The sequence below is a fragment of the Epinephelus moara genome, chromosome 19 (genome assembly GCF_006386435.1).
Source record: "Epinephelus moara isolate mb chromosome 19, YSFRI_EMoa_1.0, whole genome shotgun sequence".
In the NCBI taxonomy this organism is placed as follows: Eukaryota; Metazoa; Chordata; class Actinopteri; order Perciformes; family Serranidae; genus Epinephelus; species Epinephelus moara.
In genome coordinates, this window is record NC_065524.1 from 15,084,196 (window position 1) to 15,112,006 (window position 27,811).

The window sequence follows — 27,811 nt, forward strand, 5'->3', positions numbered from 1 at the left end:
TATTTGGCAAAAGCGCCGCCGGAACTGTATACTTGTTGGATAGCTTGTAGCTACTCGGGATGTATCTATGAACGAACCAAACATCCGTGAAGCAAATATCAAAGGCACAACCGGATTATAAATTAAGTCTACAGCTGTTCTTTTGTACATTAATTCTCTTTTTCGCGGCCGTAATGTCTGACGAGGAAGAAGACTATATGTCTGATGCATTTCTCAGTAAAATGTAAGCGTTTTATGTGTCTGCTGTTTGTATCAAAGCCTGAGGATGTAGAAATTGTTACACTACGTGATGTTTTGTTATTGCCTCTGTGTTATCAGTCCCATATAATTAAAGTTAATGGTGTTACAGTTGTAAAAAAATATAGAAGTGGGAGTTTAGAGTCATTGCTTTGCACAATAGCTACCACTGTTATGTTTTTCCAAGAACTTCCTCGATGTTCTTCTGTCCGTCAGACAAGATGTGAAGCCAGGTGTCAGCATGGTGAGACGGGTAAAAGAGGCAATGAAGAAGGAGACACGACAACAGGAGATAAACATTAAAAACCGGCAGAAGACCTTCAAGGAGCAGGAGAAGGAAAGCAGAGAGGCAGCTTTACAAAACTCCATCAGCAATGAGAATAAAGGATTTGCACTTTTGAAGAAAATGGGTTACAAAGCTGGTCAAGGCCTCGGAAAGGAGGGCAAGTTTCTTCTTTGCTTTCTTTATTTTTAATCTGTGTTGCATCTGTTGCTTGTGTTAATTTTAATCTCTGTTACCTCTTCAGGTGCAGGAAGGGTTGATCCAATTCCTCTAAATATCAAAACCGGTAGGCTATACATATTTATATGTCAAAAATGTATTTGGTAACAATTACTGTTGGGAAGCTTGCTTTGAAATGTTACAGATTAGTTACCCTGTTAAATATTTACTTCAAAAAGGTAACTGTTTTAATTACTTTGTCAGAGTATTGATTACTTTTTGATTACTTTTCCAACAAATGTTTTAAACTGGACAGCAAAGTTTAAAAATGTCTGGCTATGCTAAAAGAAGCCATTCATGCACAGTGAAAAGATACAAAGCAACAAAAATAATTGTTATATTCTACATATGAACTTTGTTCCAAAAAGAATATATTTGTATATAACCCTATTGAAGTCATCAGTGTTTTGATTAGTAACTGTAATTCAAATACATATATTTTGCTCACTAACTGTTTACAGTTGCATTTATTTTGTAATTTAATGCGTAACTGTTTTACTGCTTACAATTCTTATATACTTTTCTTTGTATGCTAAATCAGACAGAGGTGGCATTGGAATGGAAGAGATGAAGAAAAGAAAAGCAGAGGAGGAACTTGAACATTATCGTCAGAAAGTACGAGCCAAGCAACAGAATGAGACCAAATCTCTGGAAGATTTTAGGTGATGTTTGCAGCTGTCTTATGAGATGCACTATATCTCTATGTAATATAGCGTATGTATAATACATCTGTGTGTAATCTTGTGCTTTTTAATTCCAGGTCAAGAGTAAGGACAGAGAGAGAGGAGCGAAAGATTGAAGGAGATCTCAAAAGGAGTCAGCGAGCCTGTGAGCAGCTGGACAGTCAGAAGGTTGGAGGAATAATGGCTTTATCACAGGCTCACCAGTACATCGCAGTGCTAATGCTGTTTTGCTGTTCAGTCACTCTGCACTGAGAATAAATACAGACTAGGGGCTGCACTATTAGTCAAATTATTATTGAAATTGCAATATGGCCAAGTACAATATCTCAATCACAGGAGCTACAGTTTTTTCGGTAAAGGTAAAATGTGTCACAACATACAATTATAAATGAAGCTTTGTGGTTCTACATAGATGGCCGGCCCACAGATCATATTCCAGATGTAAGGGAACGTGCATTGTTTGGCACAGACCCCAGCAAAATCACATCATCATCATTGTTATATTTTTTCAGTGAAAATGAAATTTACCACTCCCACTAAAACTGTGACTCATATAACAGTTGCAGTATCTGTTAAAGTCAATGCAACATGATTTTGTTTTCCTATCGCGCAGCCCTAATAGAATATGCCAACAAAGTTACCATGCCTTAATCCAGGGAATAAATTGTGTATATTTTGGCAATTCACTCAACATCAGTTTAGGTGCAGCGCTTGGTGGTTTCTGTGTGTGAATCTTTTGGCTTAATTATCTTTCAGGGCATCACTGCCCCCAGGGAAGACTGGTACTGGCCTAAAGCAGAGACTGATGAGGAGGAAGATGCGCTTAAGGAGGAGGAGGAGGAGGAAGAAGAGGAGATTGTGGAATTAACTGTAAGTGTCTAGTTTACCTTGTTTATTCATGTGTGTTATGTGTAATCCAACTTTATGACCCCACATTTGGTGCAAAGACTTGTTGCTAACGTGTTGACATACTGGCATATTCCGCCAGTGTGTAGTACAGTTATTATACTGGCATATGGCGAGATAAATGCATCTCATATGTGTCTTATAACTTTGGTGATTAATCCACAGTAAAATGAAAATGTATTTGATATGTGCCTCTCTGTTACAGTCCTTTGACAAACTACAAATTTTGACATCCTATTTAAGAGGAATCCATTTTTACTGCATATGGTGTGGGACCACCTATAATGGTAAGAGTGGTGACAACATGGCTGTGGTTTTATTGTTATTTTTGTTGCCTTTGCTGATTTATGTATGTATTTTTTTGTCTCTTACAGATGAAGAGGACTTGTGCTCTAACTGTCCTGGGGATACAGCAGCAGACCATGATTGAAGTTACAATTTGCACATTAGGTCCTAGTAAAAAAGCGGTAACAGATGTTTGACCCTAGAAACGTTATATGTGGAAGTGAGTGCAGCATTTTATAATGGGAAACAGGGTCGTCACACTTGGCTTTGATAAGCAATTGATGCAATTAGGTCATCAGAAGTGGAGGAATATTTATTTATCATGCTCATGTGAATCTGTTGTCTATCTCTGGAGGCACTCTCTGTTTATAGACCCTAACCCTAGTTTGGGGTTGCAGTCTTGATTTTTCTTTACATTTACAAATCCTGTGGAAATATAGGGTACCTTTTAATGTTAATATTTTGAAAAGATGTGCAGAGGTTTTTTAAGACATGTTTCAAGAGCAATACCTGTGTTTTCATTAAATGTTTAAGAATCGTACCTTGTATTTTTTTATCTGTTGTTTTACTTGAGCTACTATGATACAATAAATTACATTGGGTTTTATTTACTTAACAAAATGTAGACACTAAACTTCCTGACTCTTTAATCTGACATTCCCATTTTGCCTTTGTGTTTATGTGCTGCTCAGTTTTGAGTTTATGTGGGTCTTAAAATTATTATTTTAGTATCCTCTGGGGTCACCGCTGAATTTCAATACCAGCAGAATATTATTCTGTATCTGATAAGCATATCAGTAAATACACAATAGTTGCCTTTTCTTGCTTGTTTGAAAAGTCGTATGACACTTGTGACATGAAAGTTACCTAAAATGTGTCTCTGAAACACGATACAAAACACTTTTCTCTATGAGAAGAGGACATCTACTACTTGCTGGACAGTCACTTCCTCAGCCATTTTTTTCATTAATATTTATTGAACTTTTTTGCTTTTTTTCCTGACAAAAACAGTGTCACCAAGTATTAATAAATCAAATATATGTACATACAAAAAAACGATTAAATAAAATAATAATATGAAAACGCATAAGTAACAATACATAAATAATTCTTAAAATAAAAAAAAATTAAATAAAAAAAATCTATTTTCCTACCACATTCCTCTTTGATCTACAACCGGCAGATACATTAACAACTCCAGCTCCCATGAGTCTTAGCTGTAGGCGCGGTGCGAAAGCTTATTGGGAACTGTAGTTGTTGAATGCTAACAAAATAAGCGTTTTGTCAAGGTTGCGAACAGGTGGGCACAATTTCTATTGAAACTAAAACATTTGTAGAAGACGACAAATTAAACAAAATTCAAGCAGACAGTAGTTAAATGTTCGATAAAAAATAAAAATATGCGTTAAAAATATTTACTGACAAAGTACCGAACACTAACTTAACCGCTACGAAACGCAGCACTTTTATCCACGGTGACAGATAGTTTCCTCTCGGTTCATGTTTGCTTTAACCACTTATGATATTTCAGGCACCATTTGAAGCTGCCATGTTGTGTGACGTTTACCGAGAAAACGAAACTTACTGCGAGTGAGGCTAAACCGAAATTGAGCCCAGACATAAAGAAGACGTGGAAGCAGATTTAAGATGAAAACGGAAAAGATATAGTTTGTATTCAGTTATTTGCACTTTGTAATGTAAGTTGACGTCGCGGCTGTTGTGTCGTTTGTAATGGACGTAGCTAAACTGAACGAGTATGCACAGAAAGAGCGCTTGGCGCTGAAGTATGAGGACGTTGGATGTGTTGGCCCTGCTCACATGAAAACGTGAGTTGCATGAATTCTCTGATGGATTTTACGACATGAAAAGTCATGCCTGAAGATCGGGGACTAAAAGGACATAGTCTTTTTCAATGGGAGATGTAGTACTTTCCCGTTTTCTGTTGGTAGTCTAATGAAATAGGAAATGGGTGTATTCTATGTGCAGTTTTACGTCATTCAGTTTAATCAGGCATGTTTATCCTACAGTACATTACTCACAGCTCTATGTCCACAAATCAACGCACTTTGTCAGCTGTTACCACATTTATATTTGCATGTAACGTGCATTTAACATTCACAGTATATTCCTTTAGTTCAGATACTTGTTTTCTGCATATTGAAACCCTATGGACAAAAACAATAGGCAGATGTTGAGGGATATAGCATTGTATGAGTGTAACACTGCTTCAAATAACATTGTAATACATGCAAGTGATGGTTAACTTTTATATTCTTTTAAATACTGACTGAACTGTGTCTGTGGCATTGATAGATATTGAAGAAGCTTTTGGATCTGATACCAAACTCAGGTATTGTAGGCCAGCTCTAGTGCTTGCCTGAACATTAGTTTCTCCATGAGGGCCTAAGGGGGTCCAACAATATGTCAAGGTGATAGCTTCACCTGTGTGAATGTTAATCAAATGTGCAGATTCATGTCTTTGTAATGCAACCTGCCTTTCGCCACATTCTCTCATCATCTTGCCTGTTTGACTTAGTTTTATCATTCCTCCTCAGATTTACTGTGAGAGCAGTCGTGAATGGTAACACGTATCCTGATGGTGTGGGGAAGAACAAGAAGGAAGCCAAACAGAACGCAGCTAAAAATGCCCTGAGAGGCTTGTTTGGGGAACCAGACGACTCTGTGAAAGTGTGTAAAAGTCCAGAGGTAAGTAGCAATACACACTAGTTTCTCCTAATGTGCAGGGGAAAGGAGGGAATTGGTTTGTTTGTCATTGACTGTAATACTGATATGAATGTGCTGTACCAGTCACGAGTTTGGACACACTTTCCCATTTACTTAATGAGACAGAGTGTCCAAACTTGTGACTGATCCCGTTGATTTTCCAAATGTCACACAAGCAGCTGTCAGTGAATGAATATAAAATCATACTTGCTTTTGTTTATAAGCCTGGAGAGGAGAAACACAGCGGCGTATCAAGCAAACAAGAGGAGGAGTTGAGCCAAAACGTGTCAGACATCTGGTGAGCACAAACAGTATCAACATTGTATCTGTGTGATTATTCTGATTCAGTTTGGTCATTCAGGGTTATAACTTGAGTCTGCTTTGTCTGATTTGGTGTTGCAGTGATAAGACAAAGAGCTTGAGTGTGATAACTTCAGATGAAGGTTTTGCAGAAACAAATTTTATAGGACTTATCAACAGCTACTGTCAGAGAAACAATCTCCCTCATGACTACATTTTAGAGAAAAGATGTGGTCCACCTCATAACCCTCAGTGAGTATGACTGATCATGGTCAACCTGAATGGACACCACACACACTTTATGAACTAAATGGCTATGAGGGAGAAATTTTAACACTGAGTTTGAAATATTTTCTCCTTTTCAAAACACAACACAGATTTTTCTACAAATTAGTGATCAACAATAAGGACTACCCTGTGGGTGAGGGCAAGAATGTCAAGGAAGCCAAACAAAATGCGGCTCAGTTGGCCTTGTGTGCTCTGCGACAACAGAAAGACTGGGACAGCAAGGTATTTCATATTTTCTGGTCATTTTGGTTTTCGGTATGCCACGTCAAAGACTGTAGAGCAAGCACATTGCATTTGTTTCCTGACTCTTTTATTTAACCATCAGTTTTTCTGCTCCACTAAACCTTAGCTACCACAGCTTCGTTTCTTTTTTTCTTTCTTTTTTCTGAAATCATTTCAGATCAAAATGTTTTATGCCTCTGGCCACAGCCACACAGGTCTGGAGGCATTATGTTTTTGAGTTGTTCATGGAGATTTCTTCAACTTTGGCACAAACGTCCACTTGGACTTGAGAATGAACTGATTAGAATTTGGTGGTCAGAGGTAACTGTTACCTCACAAAACATGTTTTTGGCCATAACTCAAATATTCATATGCTAATTCTGAGACAATTTCACACAAATATCCAATAGGATAAAATAAAGTGATGACACTTTACATTCAAAAGGTCAAAGGTCACTGTGATGTCATAATGATCTGCAGAAACACTTTTCTGACCATTGTTCATGTCATATCTCAGGAACAGAAGGGGTGACATTTGCTAAGATACTCAATTGTGACACTCATCTTGTTTGCCCACCTTAAAACTGTGCTGATTGTATAGATCTTCTGTGCTGTCGGGGGGAAAGATGCGTGTGAAGCATCCAGGTTTTCACAGACATTTATGTAACTAAGTGCAACTGGACTGGTTGGCTGAGGCATGCAACCATGAGGCAGTAATTCTAGTTTCAATTTGCATCACACACACCAGCATTGTTGTTGACATTTTCCAGTAGGTTTCGAACTAATCTTAAACCTTATTATTTAAACAATTTGTGTGGAACCAACATGAGCATTACGGTCACTGCCCACGGTGCCCACTGTAAATGTAGTTTCGTGTACCACTCTTGCCATAGTTGTGCATGCAACAAATTTACAATGCAGTGATTGATCATAATGACATTATGGTGTATTCTAGATATTAGATATAGATTAGATAGATATATTCTTTATCAGGGTTAAAAGTGACATTTGTTTAAACTTGGTTGCACTGCCCGCTCTGTTGTAAAATTGTATGTAGCAGTGTTGTTGTGTCGCTGTCTCTGTACCAGTGTTCCCAAAGTGAGAGCATCAATAACTATTATAAATGCTAACAGCCCAACATTTCCTTTGTGCTTTCAGGGATCTTCTTGCCCAGCTGATGACAGTGCACCAGCAAGGCTGTCCATGCCACCAAACACACCGTAAGACACTGTCTTAGCCATACAGCTGATAGTTAAGTTGAATGTTGCGCATATTCTACTTAAGTGTCTCATTGTATTCTCAAGGGGATCTCATGATGCAAAATCAAAAAAGGTGCCAGCGACCACAAGTGACTCAGTTGTTCCCACAAGTTCATCAAATCCTCCCAAGGATCAGGTCTGTTATTTTCCTATGTGATCCTCTTTTTGCTTTAACTGACCTTTTAGGTTTCCCCAGTTTTACTTAGAGGAATACCTCACCTGCAAAATGATCATTTGTATTTCAGTCATTCACCGTGTTACCTTGAATTTGTGAACAAAACTTTGTTTTTCTCACATGCCTCCCTTGTTAACAGAGAATCCAAAAAAGGGAACATTCTTCATGAAGTGAAGTCATTGGAGATGACGTTGAACAACAGCAAAACCATATCAACCATAACTCTCACACAGCTTGTGCAGTCTAATGCTCAGTACCTTCCAAACACATGCATTTACACTAAAACGTCACACTATAAAACACTTATATCTACGAGTAGAGTGCCCTGAAAGTGCTTAGGCGTACGCCATGAGCTTTACTTAAGCAGAGTTCCAGAGTTCAGAGTCTGAGCTATTCTGCCATATGTGAGAGTGTTTGTTTTGATGTGTTTTAAATCATGATGTTTTAGCCAAAATACATGTATTTGGGAAGTAACGAGCATACGACTGGATAAACGAGACTTGGATTATACTGCACAAGTTGTGAGAGTTTGCAAACAAAAGTTGTGATATAGTTTTGCTGGTGTTAAACATTGATCTTATTTACTGCAATTCATGAACAATATTCACCTTTTCTAAATTCTCCATTCACCAACAAAGTTTTCTTGTATAAATTCACAGTAACACAAGTAATTGATATACAGATGGTCATTTTGCAGATGAAGTATTCCTTTAACTGGTCTTGATTACTCCAATGCCAGAAAGTCCCTTAATGCTTTACAAAGATGCTTTTTAGGGTAACGTGTATTTGATTAGAGCACACAATACACTCGAGGTCATGATGTTGTACTGTATATCGTCACAGCTGTGATTCGGTCATAGGCACGACAACAGTTCAACAGCAGCTTAAACAGCAATGCTGAGTAAGGAAATGTTAACAAAAGGTGATGAAATAAATTATTTAAGTATGTTATGTAGCTCCAAAACAGTTCCTCCAGTGTCCGCAGCACACACGCCAAGAACTCACAAGCTACTCTGTATTTACATTGATCTGCAACTGTGTAACTTCGTCCAGTTGGCTGATGACACGTTGGCAAACCTGGATGTTGGCACGGCTGGATTCAGCTTCCACTCTCCCTCATCCTCATCAGTACCTCATCAGATGATCATTGATAATTCAGTTCAAACGATATCACAGCTTTGCTTTGCTTTTATAGCCTACAACAGCTCTACAAACATAACTTAGCTATAGTTGGCCGCAATAAATGACAACAGATTATGATTTCTTTGTTTATTTATGTGGCTCCACCAGCACAAACTAATAGACCGGGACTTGACTCTTTCAAGTACACAAACAACAACAAACAATACAATACTTTCAATTCAATTCAATACTTTCAAACAGAGCTAATAGCTCATAATAACTAGCTTTTTTACATGTTACAAGTCCACGACCCTCTACTTCGACTCATGAACATTTATCTGTACGTTTCCGTTTATTGTGCATCCAGAGAAAAAGGTGTCTGGTGAGAGTTGCTTTGGTGGCATGTGTGAATCCGGCAAGTTGACAGGTTGATCTGAGATTGCGCTGCTCCATTGTTTCCTGCCCTCAATGGATGGTCTCCAGTAAATTTTTAGTGAGCTTTCAGCCCTGCAAAACGGACATGATTTAGGCTAAAATTTTTGTTTGTGACGTATTATAGGCTAAATCATCATACTGTGTGTATGTGTGTGTCTGTAGGCTAAAGTACCTCACCTGTGCCCACTAACTGCCATGATCTCTCTCGCCTCGAGTCCAGCATCAGACAGCTTCTGTATGGCCGTGGATCTCAGGCTGTGGTTGGTGTAAGACGTGTGCGTCCCTGCCTCTTTACATATCCTGGGCAACATTTGGGCCAGCTGATTTATTCCCAGGGGAACGGTGGTATACCAGCAGGTGTTGGTCATAGCTACTTCCCTTCTGGGCTTTTGCATCTGGTGGAATATTTTGTAGAGATGCTACCGGGCAGAGGGGATTCCCCCCGTTCTTCAAACATTGCGCCCCTCCGATTTTCCTTGTCTCTCTCCAGTGGATCTTTATGATTTTTTGTTTCTTCATTGAATGTCATTGTGAAATCCGTTCTCCGTTCTCGTCATGTTTTAGGATGAATGAGTCAGGTTTGAGATCTCGTTTCCCCTCTTTGCCCCTGCGTCCAAAATGCAGCTGAATATCATACCAGACCTTATTCAGTAAACCTTTGGGGTTGTCTGGATTCAGTGCTGCAGAATATTTTATGATGCGCTGGTCATCAGGTGAAATTGGGGGGTAGTGTGTTGTTCTGTCTCTCCCTGCCCTCCTGATCTCTTTCACCACACCTTTGAAGACATTGTTAGCTGTTAGGAATTCAGCATCCTGTATTAAATTCCACAAATGGCTAACCGGAGGCTCGTTGAACGGTTTAGACCAACCCGGAGTCCAAGATAGCTGCTGATGCTGTAGAGCTCCCCTTTAGTGGTCCGGATGGATCCATAAAACTCCCTTAAGACTGTATTCAGCTCAGTCTTCTCAACGGACTTCAGATCAATATTTATGTTTTTCAGACTTAGCCAAGTCTGAAAATTCATTTTTGCTCCTCTCCAGTTTGTCGAGGTCGGCTGATGTTACACAAACACACCTGGAGGTCTGCACAGAAGAGTCCTGACTTTCCTTTTCCTCGTCCTCTCCTGACGACCACTCATAATTGAATTCAAATGTCATTTTGGGGAAATTATCCATCCTCTTGGCGTAACACTATAGTGTCAGTTTGCGTCAATGTAGCGAGTGTGACAGTTGGTTAATTAACGGTTGTATTTATATTCATAAAACCTGTGAGCGGAGTGATTTTACTGTTGCATGTCCCAGTGATGTTGTACTCTACATCAGAACTCATGGAATGCCTCTCGTCCAATCAAATTACTCGGTCGGAACTAACTGTTGTATAAATAAATATAACAATGCTACTACAAGACCAAGAGTATTAGCCAAGTCAGTCTAGCTCCCAGCACACCTCTTAATCATATAACATTTGTTTTCATTGCACTCTGAGCTCTTAAGATTCCTGACAAGTATAGAAGGACTTTGTTCCTCTTTAAGTTATATAATGGATTTCCAATATATGCATGCTTAAATATAACTGGATATATTTTCCCACTTCCCATTACAAAGATTCAGAGTCCTGATGTGAAGCCCAGAAGAAGGTAAGCTGTCATGAGAGACCCACTGTAAAGGTACAACATATTTCACCTGACGATATTGCTCATTATACTTTTTTTGTCTTGTTAGAATTGCAGCAAATTTCCAAAATGCCCACAAAAAGAGTAAAGAGGTAAAGTATGAAGATATCAATCATGCTAGATTTTTTTTTAATAACACTATCATTTAAATTTGTTGAAGTACCACGATATTTTTTCAATACCACGTGTTTAAAATGATGCAATCTTTTATTATGCATTTAAGAGTATCAAAGTACCAAAGGTTAAAAACTCAAACTGTGGCTGTCGCAGCCTTCCCTCCAGCAAAGAACCCACCACATGAATAAATGCGTGTTCAGTGACTTTACTGTATCAGCACGGCCGAGGACTTTTTTTGTTCTTTTTGCCGTGGTATTGAAAGAGCTATCAAGTCTTGTTTTTTTTACTCGTATTTTTTGAAGTTTAAAATTGTATTATTGCAACAACCCTAGTATCATTATATAATAACATATCATTACTTTATTTTATTCATTCAAGAATATTGCTGATTTCAATGGCAAGAAAACAGGAAATAGTCCAAGTAAGAAAACAACAACCCAGACAGTAAGCTCAAGGTATGGGAAAAGAAAACATTGATTCACAATATTTGCATGGTCTTTAGCCCTGTATATATGTGTACTAACATACATTTTTAATATTATTAAAAAAAAGTAATTTATGCATTGTCACCATTTTGCCTCAGTCATGCTTGTGTTAACCTCAACAGGTTTACAGCAGAGTTTGACTCCATAGTGTGCCTCGGCAAAGGAGCCTTTGGTCGAGTTTACAAGGCAAAACAAAAACTGCTGAAGAAAGATTACGCTATAAAGATTGTCCGATGCAAAGAGTAAGTCAAGTATAAAAGATGTTTCATTTTGTTTCCATTTTCAAATGTGCACTGTGTAGTATTTTTCTGAAAAGTGCATAATAAGTTTAACTAACTGAGCCTTGTTCTTGTTCTCCTTAGGATCAAAAAAGCTCTACGAGAGGCAATGGCATTATCAGACCTCCATCACCGTAACATTGTTCGATACTACACATGTTGGTTGGAGGATTCAGAATACCAATGGGACACTGTAGACGACAGTGGCAGCACTTCACAGTAAGTCACATCCATTTATCAAAACACATGCTGCACTGTACTTATTTTACTAAACATTAAGGTACGTCCGGTTCTGTCCCTTCTTTTCTAGGTCGACTGGTAACACACCGGTAAATTACCTCTATATTCAGATGGAGTTGTGCGACACCAAAACACTCAGAGTGTGGATAGACGAAAAGAATATTCTGAATGTGAAGAAATCTCTGCGAGACTCTAAGAGAAGAGATGAAAGTCTAAGCATTGTTCAGGAAATAGTCAGTGCAGTGGAGTACTTTCACTCCAAGATGCTCATCCACAGAGACCTGAAGGTGAGACGAAGTGAATAAAATGATTTCTAGAGAGTCAAAGTCCCCAATGGGACCTTATTTTGGAAAAAAATGTGTACAGTGGTCACAGCAAGAGATCATTTTTTGATCCTGTCTAAATTGTGCCATGAATACACGTTTGTCATTTAAAACTTTTTTTTTTCTTTTGAAGTGTGATCTCAGTGATCTACATCTCTCGTCTTGCACGATATATGTCACCTACACCAGCCATGTTCCCCCGCACAAATGTAATGTCGTCTTACTTGATGTTTTATCCAGTGACTCTTGCTCTTTTTATCAGCAGAGAAGCGAAAGAATGATTAAGACCCGTTGCTCATGTGAGTACATCCCAGTATGAAACTCACAGGCATCACGCAGCGTGAGATAAAGGTATGATGACACCTATGTGACTTATGTTGTCGTCCTAATTACATATTTTCACAGTCTTAAACAGTCTTACACACCATGTGTGTAATTCATGGCACAGCTGAAATGGGATCAAAACATTGTCTCTACCTATTGACTATCATGCTTTTTTTTTTAACAATGAGGTCCCATGGTGGTCCACTGGAAGGGAAAAACTTTGCCTCTCTATTACATCCCATCGGTCATAAAGCCATATGTTTGTCTATCTCTTTTTCCCACGGTTAGCCTGCCAACATCATGTTTGGGCAAGAAGGAGAAGTGAAGATCGGAGACTTTGGTCTGGTCACCAATGAGAACGATGACGATGCTGAGAACGTGATTGAGAGAACCGTGTACAAAGGAACTCCATCTTACATGGCTCCTGAGCAAGTGAGATTTTCATTATCTTTAGATTCTTCTGTATTATTAAATACTGGTTGTCAGAGGTAGACCTGTGGAGATTTTCACCACAGCTGTTGCTGTAGAGCTGATGTACCTTTTGCTAATATTGTGTTTTTGTTTTATGACAGAAAAGCAAAAACACTTACGACCGAAAAGTGGACATATTTGCTCTGGGGTTGATATATTTTGAACTCCTTTGGAACACTGGCCTTGAAAGGAAAGCGGTGAGTTGTTTGGAGTTCAAAATAAATTCAGGTCAATAGTAACTGTTAACTAAGAACTGCTTTTTGCTGTGAGTTTGTTTCAATGATAGGTACCAGACACTTTATCAGATAATAGATGTTGATTGATCTTAAAGGGATAGTGCACCCAAAAATGAAAATTCAGCCATTATCTACTCACCTATATGCCGAGGGAGGCTCAGGTGAAGTTTTAGAGTCCTCACATCACTTGCAGAGATCCCAGGGGAGAGGGGGTAGCAACACAACTCCACCTAATGCAGGCTTACGGCGCCCCAGATTCAAACGTCCAAAAACACATAATTGAAACCACAGATTATCTCCATACTGCTTGTCCGTAGTGATCCAAGTGTCCTGAAGCCCCGACATAAAAAGTTGTTTGGAAAAATGTCATTTGAACTCTGTTTTAGCCTCATTGTAGCCTGCACCTCTAACTGCCTCTCTGTGCACCGCGCTGACGTGTGCGCGCTTGCGCGAGACCAACATGGGCACCACGTTCATGTGTGTTCACGTGCTTTCGCTGGTCTCGCGCACAAGCACGCACACATGAGCGCGGTGCACAGAGAGGCAGTTAGAGCAATCATAGTAAGAAAAGCACAGATGTTATTAATAACATCAACAATGGTTTTGTTCTATTCAATCGTCTCAGTAAGCCATGACAATCTGAGGGTGATTCAGCGAGCATAATACCAGGACTCTAAAACTGAAGCAGCTAAATGGAGTTCAGTAGAGCTGCAACTGTTTCTTTGCATTATTGATTAATCTGCCAATTATTTTCTAGACCAGCACTGTCATGAGACGTTGATGTTCAGTTTAATTTAGGTTGTGATGTCTGGTGACCAAAATTCAATGTCAGGGCGACATCTAATGCCGCCATTACTTTACTAATACTGACGACAGATGAGGTTGATATTCTGTTGGCTCTAAGTTGTGTTGTTAAGTACCCAAAATTCAGCATCTTGCAAACGTCTCATGCCAACATCATCTTAAGTTACAATAACAACATTTAGTCGTAAGGTATGGAGAACAAAACCCAACATCTGCACAACGTGAAACTCTAACGTCATTAGACATTTAAAATATTGTCAACCTGATTTTCATTCCAACCAAAATTTAATGTCTGTCAGACATTAGAGTCCCAACATCTTCTTGATGTCATATTGACATCCGGTGGTAGCTGTGTTTCATTATTTACACCTGTGCTTTTCCCACTGTGACATATCAAAACGCCGTCAGTGAAAGACGTCTAATGGACAGCTTATGGCTTTATATCGCATCAATTACATGTTTTCTCCTCCCTTTTATCACTGCATGAATTTCAGGTTTGGGATGATGCCAGAAACCAGAAATTTCCTCAAGTATTTCTACAATATTTTTCCCTGGAGGTAAAATTCTTTGTTTTCCTTGACACATGAAACAGTGGCAGCAGTGAGGCTGAGGTAGTGGGTTTGCACTGTTACAACAGTTCATCTGTGAAGCCTTGTGGGATAAGGAGCCAAAACAGGACTGTGGATGTGTGTGTATAATGTAATAAAATGTTAAATATCAAGCAGGAGAGATGGCTGTTTAAGGATGTCTTTGTTAGGCTGCCCAAGTAAAGTCAGCTTGAGGGAAATACAGTGGAGCCTCAAAGACACTGAGCATTTATGGATACTGTGGCGATCACAATAGCTTTTCTCTTTGTTACAGAGCCAAATCATAAAGTCAATGCTGTGTGCGAAGCCAGATGACCGCCCTGAAGCAAGTAAAGTAAAGACGGACTTGGAAGAGTGCGCTAGTACACTAACAAAGCTTAAAGATATGCGTCGCGACAATAGGACTTTCTGATTATGACATGGAAAAAACAACAGGCAAAAGCATCAGTCATCACAAGCATGCCTATTTATTCAGCCTCATATTCCATAGTAATTCTACTTGCAAGTGTCTGATTGCTAAGAGGACTGTCTCTTTTAATAATTCATGAACTGATGAGACAAAATGTAACATCATTATGTAGTATTGATAGGACAATGCACATAACCAGAGACTGCAATAATGTTCACTTTCCACAAATAATCATGTCCTGAGTAAATACTTTGACGGCTGGTATTAAAATAATGTGTTACATGCTGGAAATGTTTTTAAACTGACGTCACATTTCATCCTTTGTTTTGTAATGAAAGAGCTGAACTCGAAAATAAAACACTTTTGGTGACTGGGGTGTAACGATCATTCATCCTCTGTAAAGTTTGCACATGTACTGTTGTATTTTACACACTTTATGAAATTTAGTGGGTGCTGGGTGATCATCAGTCCTCCAGTGATGATCTCGTTTGTGTGTACTTTCAAGATCAAGCTGGACAAGTAAGCAGAACTAGGAGGAAAGAAACAGGTAAGTGGCAAGAACAAAGGAAGACAGAGTTTTGTTTGATTTTCAAAATAAGGTAAAAGAAACATTAACAGTTATAGGTAGGTCCAGATGAGAGAGAGGAAGTCATCATCCTAAACCACTATAGAATATAAGGCATCTAACTGGTCTAAGCAGCCACTGTGGGATGACTTTAAAGCTCTATATATCTGCCTTGATGGGACACTACTACCACAGTTTGGGTACTTAAACAATGGCCATTTCTATGGCTTTGATTGTGACTGTTAGCAGGTTGTGAGGACAATATAATTTGACACTGGCATGTAGGTTTGTTAGTGTCACTCATTAAAAACCTGTCACAGCCTTGCTAATTACAGCAACCACTGCAGTAACCACATTCAACCCCCCTATTATCACAGCATTAGTGTCACAGAACATGTACAGAACATGATTTGCCAAACCTGTGTCCATCCCCACAGCCAGGAACAACCAGCTGACACAGGGTGTGTCCACTTGCTCTGTGGTCGCTGGCTGCTACAGTCAGAGCTCAGCCGACACTCTGATGGGACCTCAGACAAAAAATGAACCCTATGGCATGTGAGAGGTGCCTGTTTTTAAAGGTTTGCCCCCAGCCTGAGACACTGTGCACACCGCTGGACAGATGTGTTCAACTCTGAACAAACTGTCACAAAATATCTGCTGTTACTGATACCTAATGCCATAAGACATTTTTATTTATGGGTGTAAATGAACTTAATTGGTGCCAATTTTATAGTTTCGATTATTCAGATAACGGTTGTTGTTTTTTTTTATCTTAGATGAAGTCAAGCCACGTAATGTGACGTGAATGACGTTTATATGGAGAAATCGAAACCCAAAGGTTTCTAAAGACAGCTGAATCGAAACAAACCACGGATACACGCAGGACCAGGAGCAGGGTGAAGACGGTAAAGGGAAGAGAGACAATTATTGTGAGCTTTAAACTTTGTACCCACAGTTTTATGTAATTTGGACTCAAAAGCCGACTGCTGAGTCATTGAAGATGGAAACAGGAAACTGTGTTGCCAGACTAAACGAATACGTGCAGAAGACACGGTCTCAGCTGCACTATGAGGACCTTGGCTCTGTCGGACCTGCACACAGTAAAGTGTGAGTTACCTGTTTGTTGTGAATGCCTTTGAGTGAGAGTCTCTTTGGTGGGGTGGTATGGATGGTGGTAGGCCTGCCGATAATAGTGGTGGTAATAAATTATCATGTAATAGCCACAGAAACTGATGATTACATTTTAGGAGGACACCTGGCATATTAAAAAACTTCCTAAAGTAGCATGAAACGACTTGGTCAGAGACAACCAACTAAATTGAGTATTTAAAAAATGGTACTGAAGGAGTTAACAAATGTTAGCTCACACATCTGCTCCTAAGCAGTGGTTGCCCCAAAGGGGGGCCAGGGAGGGCCATGGCCCCCTGATACAATCGCTGACGCCTACTGACACAGTTTTAAACTAGCCTACACTTATACAGAGAAATCAAATTCCTGAGATTCAGATAAGACTTCCTGTTTTTGTGTGCCACCTGCATATTTTCAGTGGCCCCATATGGGCACCTTTATGAAACATTTCTGGGGGCACTACTTAGCCTTTTTACTGAAGGCACAAAGCATCATATTCAGATGAGGTAGAATGGGTGGAGTCTATTCTGTGCAATTCCATACTGTGTTTTTAAAGAACAAACAGAGTTGAAAGTCCTTAACTCTTTCCCCGCCATTGATTAGATTTTCCGTCATTTATGGCACAACGCTTCCCCATCATTCACGAGATATTCCGTCAATCTGTTTAAAGATATTGTTACACTGTGAAATAGAACAGCACTGCCGTGTCTAAAAACAAACGGAGAAAAAGATCTGCTGGAAAGTGTATGTTGTTTACAGAAATGTAGCAGCTTGTAAAGTGCACGAAAATGCTGACGGAAAAGTTCACAGTTGCGCAAGACATGGTGATGTTGATGGACTCGGACTCCGACAATTCCAGTACAATTTGGACGAAGAAACAAACAAGTTTGGTGGGACAAACAAGATCACCATGACGGTGACAGTGATACATGGACAGCACGACCACAGAGGAGACAACAGAACACTGAACGATCACTGAATGTAGCAGCGTGTTCCACTATGCCTCAAAGAGAATATTATTTTCATTATCATTATTATTATTATTATTATTATTAGTATTATTATTATTGTTTTCATGTCTACAGTTTAAACTGACATAAGGACATGAGAAAAAACAAAAAATGCAAATGTGAAATTGATTTTATACTTTAAAATGATATTCTTTGACAAAAATGACCTTTTCTGAGCATTTTGTCTGGAATTTTTTTTATTAATCAAAATGCACAAATTCAAGTGTTGATAAAAAAAAATGGAATAAGATAGAATAAAATGTTTTTTGTGTTTAAAAACAGGTCTCCTCTTTAGTTTCATGTATATACTGTTTACATATTCATAGAACAAATTATTCTGTGCGTCTTGAAATATTAGTGAATATGATCAAAAATGCTGGCGGTGGCTGGCAACTTAAAAATAATAGTCTGGCGGGGAAAGTGTTAATGTTTGAATCAATAAATGTATATATGAATGTATCACAACCGAACAAGGCTTTAGTGACTTAATATCCTGTTAGAGTCCCACAGTGGTAACAACACAGGTGATCACCTCCTACAGGCTGAATGGGGTAGTGTGCAGATTCATGTAAGGGTTAGTTCAGTGCAACACAACCCCACTAACATAATGAAAGGGTGGCCTGCCTGAATAACAGAGATGTGATGATTCCTCTACAGATTCACCCAGAGGGTAGTCCTAAATGGGAAGGTCTATCCCAATGGTGTGGGGATGACCAAGAAGGAAGCCAAGTATAATGCTGCTAAAAACGCCCTGAGCAGCATGTTTGAGAGCGCACATCAGGACTCAGTTGACACAGTAAGATTATTCTTCCTCTTTGCTAAACTAGAGCATGTTGGATTGTAGGAATTTAAAAGTAAAAGACCAATCATAGGCCTAAAACTGTACTGTGTTGTAGGGTGTCACATGCTCAGCAGGCCATAGTCTGATGTGTGAAACATCTCAAGGTTGTATTTTTTATTTTCAAGACTGCAGATGAGAACAGCCATTCGTCAGGTCAACAAAAGGAGGAATTAAATCAAAATGTTTCTGATCTTTGGTGAGTAGATCACAACAACGGTGCATTGTTTCATTGTCATGTATTCATCAGTGTGAAATGTTACTTGTTTTTTACAGTGATGAGACAGGACGCCTCAGTTTGAACTCCAAGGACAACATCCTTGCAGAAGCAAATTTCATTGCATTAGTTAACCACTACTGTCAGAAAAAAAACCACGGCCATACATTCGTTGAAGAGAGGATATGTGGTCCACCTCATAAGCGTCAGTGAGTATGAACCAGAACCTCGGTAACCTGAGCAGACACTACTGACACTCTATGGAAATCTATATAAAGACATACGCATGCAGACTTTGTGGGTAATGGGGTGAGATTTTGGTATCAGAAGTGCCCTGGTGTCTGTTGGTAGTCAGAGTAGTATTGACCAATCACGCTTAAGCGGCAGCTAAACAGTCAGTGTGTCAAGAGGGAGTACACATTGGCTGAAATACAACTTTGGAACCTATCAGCTATCGTCCAAAGACAATTTAGGTTTTTATTAACTATCTTACTGCATTCATATGGAGATACCTGTTTGTAGAGATTAGCTGAAATGACTAGAGCATGAAAGAGGAAGTATTGGCCCAAACATCCTCTTGCTACACAGGAACATCTGAACTATCTTCGGCCACCCTGAGAGGCTTTATCATCATCAGACCACTAGCCGATGTTTTTCAAGACTTTAGGCTAACTTTTGATTGAACGACTTAAACTATCTCTTTTCAAAACAGGTTTTTCTACAAATTAATAATTGACAGCAATGAATACCCTGTGGGCGAGGGTATGTCTATCAAGGCAGCCAAACAAGATGCAGCTCGGCTGGCCTGGTCTGCTCTTCAGGACCAGACCGACTTCGACAGCAAGGTATTTCATATTTTGTCCTTCTTTGAATCATCAAATATAATCTCATCTGTCAGTTTATTAGGTACACCTAGCTAAAACTAATGCAACAGCTCTAGCTATGTGCACCAAATACACTGTCAGCCGGGTAGTTTGGTAGAAGTAGATGTTTCATTTCATTTAAAGGCCTTTTTTTCATTCAAGGGATTTCAAGTTTATTATTTTTGTTCCAGGCAAAAGCCTGTTTTTCTGTGATGATGTTTAACGTGTCAAACACCTTTCTTGTGCATTTCAGGTGTCCATCAGATCAACAGCCTCCGAAGGTGGTGCCACATCTATGTTGTCAGCACGATCAGCTTCACTGTAAGACACTTATTGTCATTGGTAGGAGAGCAGAACATTAACGTAAATACTAACAAAGCTGTACTCAAGTCTGTCATTTTTTTCCCCTAGGGAGTCCTACGAGTCATCATCTCTAAACACCTCAAGGAGCGCAAGTCATTCAATACTATTCACAGATTCATCAAACCCCTCCAAGGCTCAGGTCTGTTCTCTCGTACAAAATCTGATTGAGGTGAAAAATTGTGTCACATGATTAATATTATTTGATTTTATTTTTTAAGAGGGTAAAAGAACGTAGATGGTTTTATTGAGAAAATGCTCCATTGTCACAACTAACCTTTTTTTGTGTGTGTGTGAATTGTAGATGGGCTTACGGTCAACTGTGTCTGAAAATGATGCACCAGCCAGGTTGTCAAAACCAACTTCACTGTAAGGCCCTTATTGACGCTAGTACTGAAACAGATTGTAGAAAAGCCGTACTCATGCATATTATTATTTTCTTCCAGGGAGTCTCTTGCATCATCACAGAGCATGTCAACGGGTACAAGTAGCTCAGGAATACAGACGGACTCATCGAACTCTTCTAAGGATCAGGTCTGAACCTTCAATCACAATCTTAAACGCATTCTGAAATCCACCCTCTTATATCCTGCTTGCTCTGTATGTCAAGAGGGAATGGAATAATAGTACTGTTATGAGAGCAAGAAAGTTTTGTTTGTCTAGTCAAGGAAAAAAAGAGAGCTGCAAATTTGGAGGGAGGCACTCAAAAAACAATATACCAATTAGCTGTTTTGATGTGACGAATGGCACGTTGTCAGTCCTGCTTCTTAGATAATGTACAACTTTATGAATAGAGATGGATTCTAAATTTTAAATCTGTTTTATTCTTTTTTTCTCCAAGCATGCTGTCAAAGACAGGAATATGGGAAATAGTCAGAAGGACGCATCCACTCAGTCAAGGTACGGCAAAAAAATGCATTGTCGCATGTGTGTTCTATACTGATGTGGTCTTAAATCTCTCACCCAATCAAAAAGACAGTAGTGTTTTTTTACCTTTTTTGCCTAACAAATAGTCTTAATCTCAACAGGTTTACTGCAGACTTCGATACCATAAAACCTATTGGCAGTGGAGGCTTTGGTTCTGTTTTCAAAGCAAGACACAAACTGCTGAACAAGTCTTATGCTGTGAAGATTGTCCGCTGTGAAGAGTAAGTATGCAGCAGTGAGGTTACAGTGTGCATTGTGCAGTTTTATGTAATTACTTTGTTCACTGATTTATTTTCTCGTTCTCCTTCGGATCAGGAAAGCGTTTCGAGAAGTGGGGACATTGTCTGACCTTCTCCACCGTAATATCGTCAGATACTACACATTTTGGAAGGAGGATTCAGAGTACCAATTGGATATTTCAGGTGGTAGTTCAACTGGCAGTTACAGCTCTTCCCAGTAGGTCCCATGCACTCACCCTCAGTTTTAACATTTTCTATGAAGTTAAAGGTGAGTAATTCAATCATTTATCTCTAATAAATTTCTTTTCTAGATCTACAGAAAATTCATCAGCAAAGTACCTCTATATTCAGATGGAGTTATGTGACACCAAAACACTGAGAGAGTGGATTAAGGAGAAGAACGCTCCGTCTCTGCAAGACTCCAAGAGAAGAGAAGAAAGTCTAAGAATTGCTCAGCAAATAGTCAGTGGAGTCGAATATATTCACTCCAAGAGGCACATCCACAGAGACCTTAAGGTGAGACCAGACACTGCATTGTGTTGATCGATATCGATACAGAGCAGCTACCTGTGTGGGACTTAATTTATGTGCATTTTACCTCTGGTGTACCCTGACAAGGCCCTGCCCTGAGACAGATCCTTGTGCTCCCCACCCAATCAGGTGATAGCATTCCCTGTAAGGCAGCATCCAGCCGGAAATGAAAAGTTATTGGTCATCCTTCTCATCATACCAAACTAGTCAGACAGTAAACTGTCACTGCTTCTCTCCCCGGGATTTGCATCCCTATACAACTGGGCTACCCACTTGAAGGTGTGTCTTGTCTGCTGACACCCTAGTTTTGAGCCAATGACTTTTTAAAGCAGGGTGCTCTTTAGCACTGTTTACTATTGCACAGTGCAACGGTTGTTGGTAGCTTGAGTTTCATCCGCAGACCAAGAGCTTCCCACTCTCACTTTTTTTGATGTAATTGAAACTGATGAAGTATCTGTTATGTCTGGCAATAGCAGCCACGGCTGTTAAACATGCAGCTGAATCATCACTGAATGTTAGGGCTGAATTGTCCCTGAATGATGATGAAGCCCATCTGAAGTCAACGCAACCCACAAGGCTGCGGCCGGGCGAGCTTTGACCCAATATCAGAGATGGTCATGTTCTTGGCATGTTTAAACCAACAGTGTGTTTAAGATGGATGACATGACAGCTCTCAGAAAGTGAAGCCAAAAGATCTTGATTGTCCCCTGGTGGCTGGCTGCTGTTTTAGTCCTTAACCCCGCCCCCTCTATGTTAGCAGCTAGGATGGGGGTGTATGGGCAGGACCTAGATACTGTGGCCCCGCCCCCCCATTCACTACTGCACAGATCCTAGCTCCAAATGATGTCACTACTGCAAGATGGCACTTTGTGTGAGAAGAGGGAAATGTTTGTCTCAATTTCTGTTTTTGCTTTTCAATGGTAAGCCTGCAAACATCCTGTTTGGACTCGATGGAGAAGTGAAGATTGGGGATTTTGGTCTGGTCACCAAAGATGATGATGACGATGCTGTGGTGGACAGGACAGTAGACAAGGGAACCCCATCTTACATGGCTCCGGAACAAGTGAGATGGTCTTTACAGACAATAATCTCAAGTTTTTCTGTATTATTGTGTTTGTTAATACTGTGTGTTTATTCTATCACAAAAGAGGGAGAAGGCCTATGACCGAAAAGTGGACATATTTGCTCTGGGGCTGATATACCTGGAACTCCTTTGGAAAGTCTCTTCTGGCCACGAAAGAGGAGAGGTGAGTCTTTCACTTACTTTACTATGAAAGTTTGACTTGTCACAATAATGTTACCATATTACTGTAGATAGCGGACACAATGGAACTTTATTATTCATTCTTTATCCTGTCTTCTTTAATTTTTCCTTAATTTATTTGTAATGTTCAACAGAGCATAATTTAATTATTACATTTCGGCCCAACTAACATGTTTTTTCATCCTTTTATCTCTTCATGAATACCAGATTTTGAGGAATGCTAAACGTCAGATGCTTCCCAAAGAGTTTTCACTGACTTTTCCCCAAGAGGTATATTACCATATTTATATTACAGTAAGTAATTTGTTGGCCACGTGACACAGTATTTCCCACAGGGTGCCAATCAGTCATGAAGGTCACCAACAGAGTAGCAGGAACGCTGATGCAAAGGGGTTTACACTTTTACAACAGCTGTCCATCTTCTAATCCTCCAAGGATGAGAGTCAAAACAGGGCTGCTGCTGTCTGCATGTGAACAATGTCAAATATCAAGCAACACAGATAAGTGTTTTGAGAAGAGATCAATGTCAGTGTCCAAAATGTATATATCGGAAATACTGTGTACTGTGGAGCTTCAGCAATATTGTAGTATGACAGCATTTATTACTGTTGGTTCAAAGATCTCAGTGGCATTTTTTGTTGTTTTTTACAGAACCAACTCATCAAGTCAATGCTGTGTGAGAAGCCAAAAGACCGACCTGAAGCAAGTAAACTGCAGGCAGAGCTGGAGAAGTGGGCGCAGATGTTCAACTCACAAAATGTGCGTCGGGAAAATGTAACATACTGATTATCACAAGGATTTGTGACAAGTCTCTCCTGTGGTGTCTTTGATTTAATGAAATAAATTGATATACTATTAATTGTTACTGTAACTGTTAATGTTGACATCAAGGTTGAAAATCCTAAACAAAATGGTAGTGTGTCGTCACATAACGTGCCACTTTTCACTCTGCTATTTAGTTAAATGAATACATTCAGAATACTGATTTGAAACAAATGCATTTTTTCCCCGTGATACATCCCTTTCAGAACGCCTTGATTGACCAATCAGGAGTCGATTGTGTTATTCCACACAGTAGGGAACGCTTGCAGTGTAAACACTTCAGAGAAGAACAGCAGTGGCGATGTTCCCTCAGGCTCAGCAGCCCGACCAAGGGTCAGACAGAAAGAAAAAACGTTCGTCAACAGCTGGAGTACGAACAAACGAAGAGCAGGGGGTAATGTTCTGCGGCGTCTGCGAGGGGCAACCCAACTTATCGAGACATATACAGTAGCTGCAGCCATGCTCTGTTTGGAGCCTGCACGACACGCCTGTACACACTGTACCAGTACAAAACAAATAAACCAACGCAACGGTTATTTGAACCCTGCTACAAGGCGACGTTGTAATAAATGAATACAAGGCCAAACGTAGACAGAATTTGCTTTATAATTCATCATAAATTAAGATTCGACCACCTCTCTTTGACACATCTTAGCTCAATGCTAACTTAGCTTTTTCTTCAGGGCCTCTGCTCCCTCACGAAGGGGTTAAGGGTGCTGATAGTGAACTGAAGTGTAGGGTCAACGTCCAACACCAGTCACGTAGCTGGAGAGCTGAGTGGCACCACTCTGTCGGCAGTTGAGAGGCACCTCCGTCGACTGGCTGTGAACTAGGAGAGAAGTGTGCATGGTGTGTTCTTAAGAATAATAAAACAGAGGAGTTACTTTCATCATCTCAGCCGATGGTTAGAAATGACTACAAAGTAATTATTAGTAAAGAGTGTATTTTTGTCCCATTTTATTTCAAAAAGGACAAAATCATAACCTCCTTGGTGGAAGTAGATACATGAAATGTATGAAAAACAAAAAAGGAGAACGTCATTTTTTACCACAGATGTATTAAGAGACCAGGATACAGTGTTGGAGCCTGTGTCCCATTTATTTCTTTGAGAGTTAATCTGTGGAAATGGTTCAACTGACGCTAGTAAAACTACCCAGATGATCCAATGATTATCGACACTGCTTCCGCACTGTGCGGCCCACAGAGCAGGCGCACTAGAGCGCTCCGTGGCTGAGTCGGCTACTTACAATTTCGCACTCTGTTAACTTGAATAGGGATAATTTATTGAATTGCGTGCCTTTTCCAGACTTTGCAAATGTTATCCAACTGAATGGATTAAATCATGAGAGTGAAACGAGTCATTTTGGGTTGTGACGCTCAGAATAATTTATCCACTGATTTACAGTCACCTCTTTCGTCATGTAGGTCAATGGAAAAAAGTCATTTTGGGCCACGTGGCATCACTTGACTGGCTGCTATGAAAATTGCCTTCAAAGCCAGGCACTCTTCCTGGGAGCCTGATTTTTAACTGGACAAGTGACTTTTGTGGCGAGACAAGTGCAAAGTACATTTACTTGTCAAAAGTACGAGTACATTTGCAAAGAACAAGTCCAAAGAAAATGTACCTTAGACAATTAATGTTGAGTCCTGATTGCAATGTTATTCATATTTGTAGGAAAATGGTTAACGTCCTGCACTTATATAGCGCTTTAACTTGAACTCTAACCATGGTAACTGGTGGCAGTTTGTGGTTCTGGGTTTTGTACAAAGACACTGCCGCATGCACACAGAGGGTGAAACCATTAATCATGGAATTAGGCTAATGAACAACCTGAAATGAGTTAATATGGGTTTTATAATCAAGATATGAAACATGAAATCAAAAAGTAAGGTTTACATTAATTCACATCTTTCTAGCATTTCTTCTAAATAATCATGAGCTTGTAATTTCTGTGTCCACAGTTGACATTTTACTCTATGCTGGGAATGGTTAAACATATTTAAAGTGGGGTCACATCACAGCCTTTGATTTGTACTGAATATCTGAAGTTTAAAAACAGGATTTCCCAAAATGGGGCCATGTATTTTGTGTGGTTTAGTTTGTATTTTGGTTTTTTTGTTTGTTTGTTTTTTGCATACATTCATCAATAAAGGAATGGGAAATAATTAAAATGTCAATATTTCTGTTTTATTTAGAAAATATTGTTGGGCATAATTCAGGAATAGCTTGATGAATTCATTTATTTGAATTGTATGAGAAGTTGCCGCACCTGTTGCATCAGGATACAAGGTTTACAATTTGTTTTGGACATGATTTACTTGTTAAGCCAATTTACAATTTATGAAATTGTAATGTAGCCATAAAACCACAGTATTACAGTTACACATAATTAGTACCTGAAAATGACATAGTTTTATTTGGCCAAGAGATGAAAGTTGATAATTAGCCTTTTTTATTTACAGTGATGCTTATCAATCATGTAATTTTATTTAAATTGTCATTTTAAATTGTTTCCAGTCATGGAATGATAAACAAATGGGAAAACTGAGGTAATATTTGAGATGAAACAGAAAATCACAGGCAACATTAAAGATCCATGTGTTAGACTGACCTACCCACCATGTGTTTAGAAGAATGCTGTTGCTCAACAACATGAAAATTCAAGGAGATGTGAAGAAGTGTTTATCCTCTAACATTAAAAGAAGAAGAAAAAAATTAGAGGTCATGCATTTTTCCCCCTTATTACGATTTCAGGACCAAAACAGAGATCACCTAATTTGCAAATGTGTTTATTTTGGACCAATAATACTGACACTGTGGATAACCTTGTTTTAAGCTTTCCAATAATCAGAGATAAAGTTTTGTTTAATTTTTTTAAGTATATAATTGCGTCTTGAGGTGGGGTGGATGTCCAAAACTGTCTCCTGAGTGGTGGGTCATTCTGGTTAATCAAACCACATTCTAAACACTTGAAGACGTAGGTATCATGTAGGGAAAAATAAGTTCAAATTGAAACAGGTGAGGTCAGGAAGTGATTTATTTCTAAAAGAATGGGGAATGTGCCCTACTTTCATAAAATCACTTTGATGTACAAAATGAGCTCAATGATTCTGTCACTGATTTCCAGAACTGTAAGTGCAAGACATCTGTGTTCAGCTGTGTATTCAGTATTTCTGACATAAAGGAAATACTCTTAATTTGGAAGTATTTTCTTTCAAGATCAAGCTGGACAAGTAAGTAGGGATAGGAGGAAATAAACAGGTAAGTGGCAAGAACAAATGAACACAGAGTTTTGTTTGAATATCAGATTAAGGTCAAAGAAATAATAAAAGGTATAGGCATCGTCTGGCCACATGCTCAAATAGAGACTTGACACTGGACCTGATCAGTATACATGTTACTCTCACCCCACAGGCTGCAGTGCAACCACATTGCTTGCACTGTCATATTTTTGACTGCAGGGCATAGTCATAAAATACATTTGTTAATAGGCCAACATGACTAATGTCACAAAACATTTACATGAGACTTGCCAAACCTGTACCCAACCCTTACAGCCAGGGAGAACCAACTGACAGGGTGTGTCCACTTGCTCTGTGGTCACGAGCTGCTGCAGTCAGAGCTCAACTGACTCTGGTGCGACCTCAGATCAGAAATGGACCCTATAACATGTGAGAGGTGCCCCTCTTTAAAGGTTTGCCCCCAGCCTGAGACACTGTGCACACACCACTGGACAGATGTGTTCAACTCTGAACAAACTATGACAACACATTAACTACAGTAAGGCTATTAGTAACTAATGCCTAAAGACATATTATTGCCATTTTGCCAGCAGGTATTTAAACCAGGTTAACTGATAAAGTTTTTAGTTTCAATTGTTCAGATAAAGTTTTTTTTTTCTCAGCATAAACTCAAACGACGTGACGTTGTGTAGATGACGTTAATATGAAGAAATCGAAAC

At 39.3% G+C, this 27,811-nt stretch overlaps 3 protein-coding genes across 3 annotated transcripts; all 3 read left to right on the forward strand.

Moving 5' to 3' along the window:
* Window positions 1-42: 42 nt before the first annotated feature.
* Window positions 43-3,153, forward strand: gpatch11 (G patch domain containing 11). Its single transcript, XM_050071894.1, has 8 exons — window positions 43-223; window positions 454-680; window positions 765-806; window positions 1,281-1,401; window positions 1,500-1,590; window positions 2,179-2,292; window positions 2,534-2,615; window positions 2,703-3,153. The coding sequence occupies exons 1-8, from the start codon at window positions 174-176 to the stop codon at window positions 2,756-2,758; spliced, it is 783 nt and encodes a 260-aa protein (XP_049927851.1). The 5' UTR covers window positions 43-173; the 3' UTR covers window positions 2,759-3,153.
* A 779-nt stretch (window positions 3,154-3,932) lies between these two features.
* eif2ak2 (eukaryotic translation initiation factor 2-alpha kinase 2) lies at window positions 3,933-15,455 on the forward strand. Its single transcript, XM_050071893.1, has 17 exons — window positions 3,933-4,439; window positions 5,169-5,319; window positions 5,562-5,635; window positions 5,740-5,889; window positions 6,015-6,147; window positions 7,306-7,367; window positions 7,452-7,542; window positions 10,744-10,775; window positions 10,861-10,903; window positions 11,307-11,383; window positions 11,536-11,655; window positions 11,776-11,910; window positions 12,002-12,218; window positions 12,867-13,010; window positions 13,151-13,246; window positions 14,584-14,646; window positions 14,951-15,455. Exons 1-17 carry the CDS (start codon window positions 4,345-4,347, stop codon window positions 15,086-15,088), a joined length of 1,821 nt encoding a protein of 606 aa, XP_049927850.1. The 5' UTR covers window positions 3,933-4,344; the 3' UTR covers window positions 15,089-15,455.
* Window positions 15,456-16,492: 1,037 nt separating this feature from the next.
* Window positions 16,493-26,021, forward strand: LOC126407193 (interferon-induced, double-stranded RNA-activated protein kinase-like). The gene is made up of 17 exons (XM_050071892.1): window positions 16,493-16,757; window positions 18,446-18,584; window positions 18,755-18,825; window positions 18,903-19,052; window positions 19,556-19,688; window positions 19,960-20,027; window positions 20,118-20,208; window positions 20,371-20,435; window positions 20,513-20,600; window positions 20,908-20,966; window positions 21,095-21,214; window positions 21,309-21,449; window positions 21,544-21,748; window positions 22,689-22,826; window positions 22,912-23,010; window positions 23,235-23,297; window positions 23,679-26,021. Exons 1-17 carry the CDS (start codon window positions 16,651-16,653, stop codon window positions 23,811-23,813), a joined length of 1,872 nt encoding a protein of 623 aa, XP_049927849.1. The 5' UTR covers window positions 16,493-16,650; the 3' UTR covers window positions 23,814-26,021.
* The last annotated feature ends 1,790 nt before the right edge of the window (window positions 26,022-27,811 follow it).

What these genes read in the sequence shown, in the direction of transcription:
- gpatch11 (XM_050071894.1), top strand. Translation starts at nt 174, where the DNA reads ATGTCTGACGAGGAAGAAGACTATATGTCTGATGCATTTCTCAGTAAA. An exon ending in TCAAGGCCTCGGAAAGGAGG is followed by an intron (nt 681 to 764) that starts GCAAGTTTCTTC and finishes TTACCTCTTCAG; the next exon opens with GTGCAGGAAGGGTTGATCCA. An exon ending in TCCTCTAAATATCAAAACCG is followed by an intron (nt 807 to 1,280) that starts GTAGGCTATACA and finishes ATGCTAAATCAG; the next exon opens with ACAGAGGTGGCATTGGAATG.
- eif2ak2 (XM_050071893.1), top strand. Translation starts at nt 4,345, where the DNA reads ATGGACGTAGCTAAACTGAACGAGTATGCACAGAAAGAGCGCTTGGCG. An exon ending in AAGATTGTCCGATGCAAAGA is followed by an intron (nt 11,656 to 11,775) that starts GTAAGTCAAGTA and finishes TGTTCTCCTTAG; the next exon opens with GATCAAAAAAGCTCTACGAG. An exon ending in CTGGCCTTGAAAGGAAAGCG is followed by an intron (nt 13,247 to 14,583) that starts GTGAGTTGTTTG and finishes CATGAATTTCAG; the next exon opens with GTTTGGGATGATGCCAGAAA.
- LOC126407193 (XM_050071892.1), top strand. Translation starts at nt 16,651, where the DNA reads ATGGAAACAGGAAACTGTGTTGCCAGACTAAACGAATACGTGCAGAAG. An exon ending in TTGTCAAAACCAACTTCACT is followed by an intron (nt 20,436 to 20,512) that starts GTAAGGCCCTTA and finishes ATTTTCTTCCAG; the next exon opens with GGAGTCTCTTGCATCATCAC. An exon ending in GGCAGTTACAGCTCTTCCCA is followed by an intron (nt 21,450 to 21,543) that starts GTAGGTCCCATG and finishes TTTCTTTTCTAG; the next exon opens with ATCTACAGAAAATTCATCAG.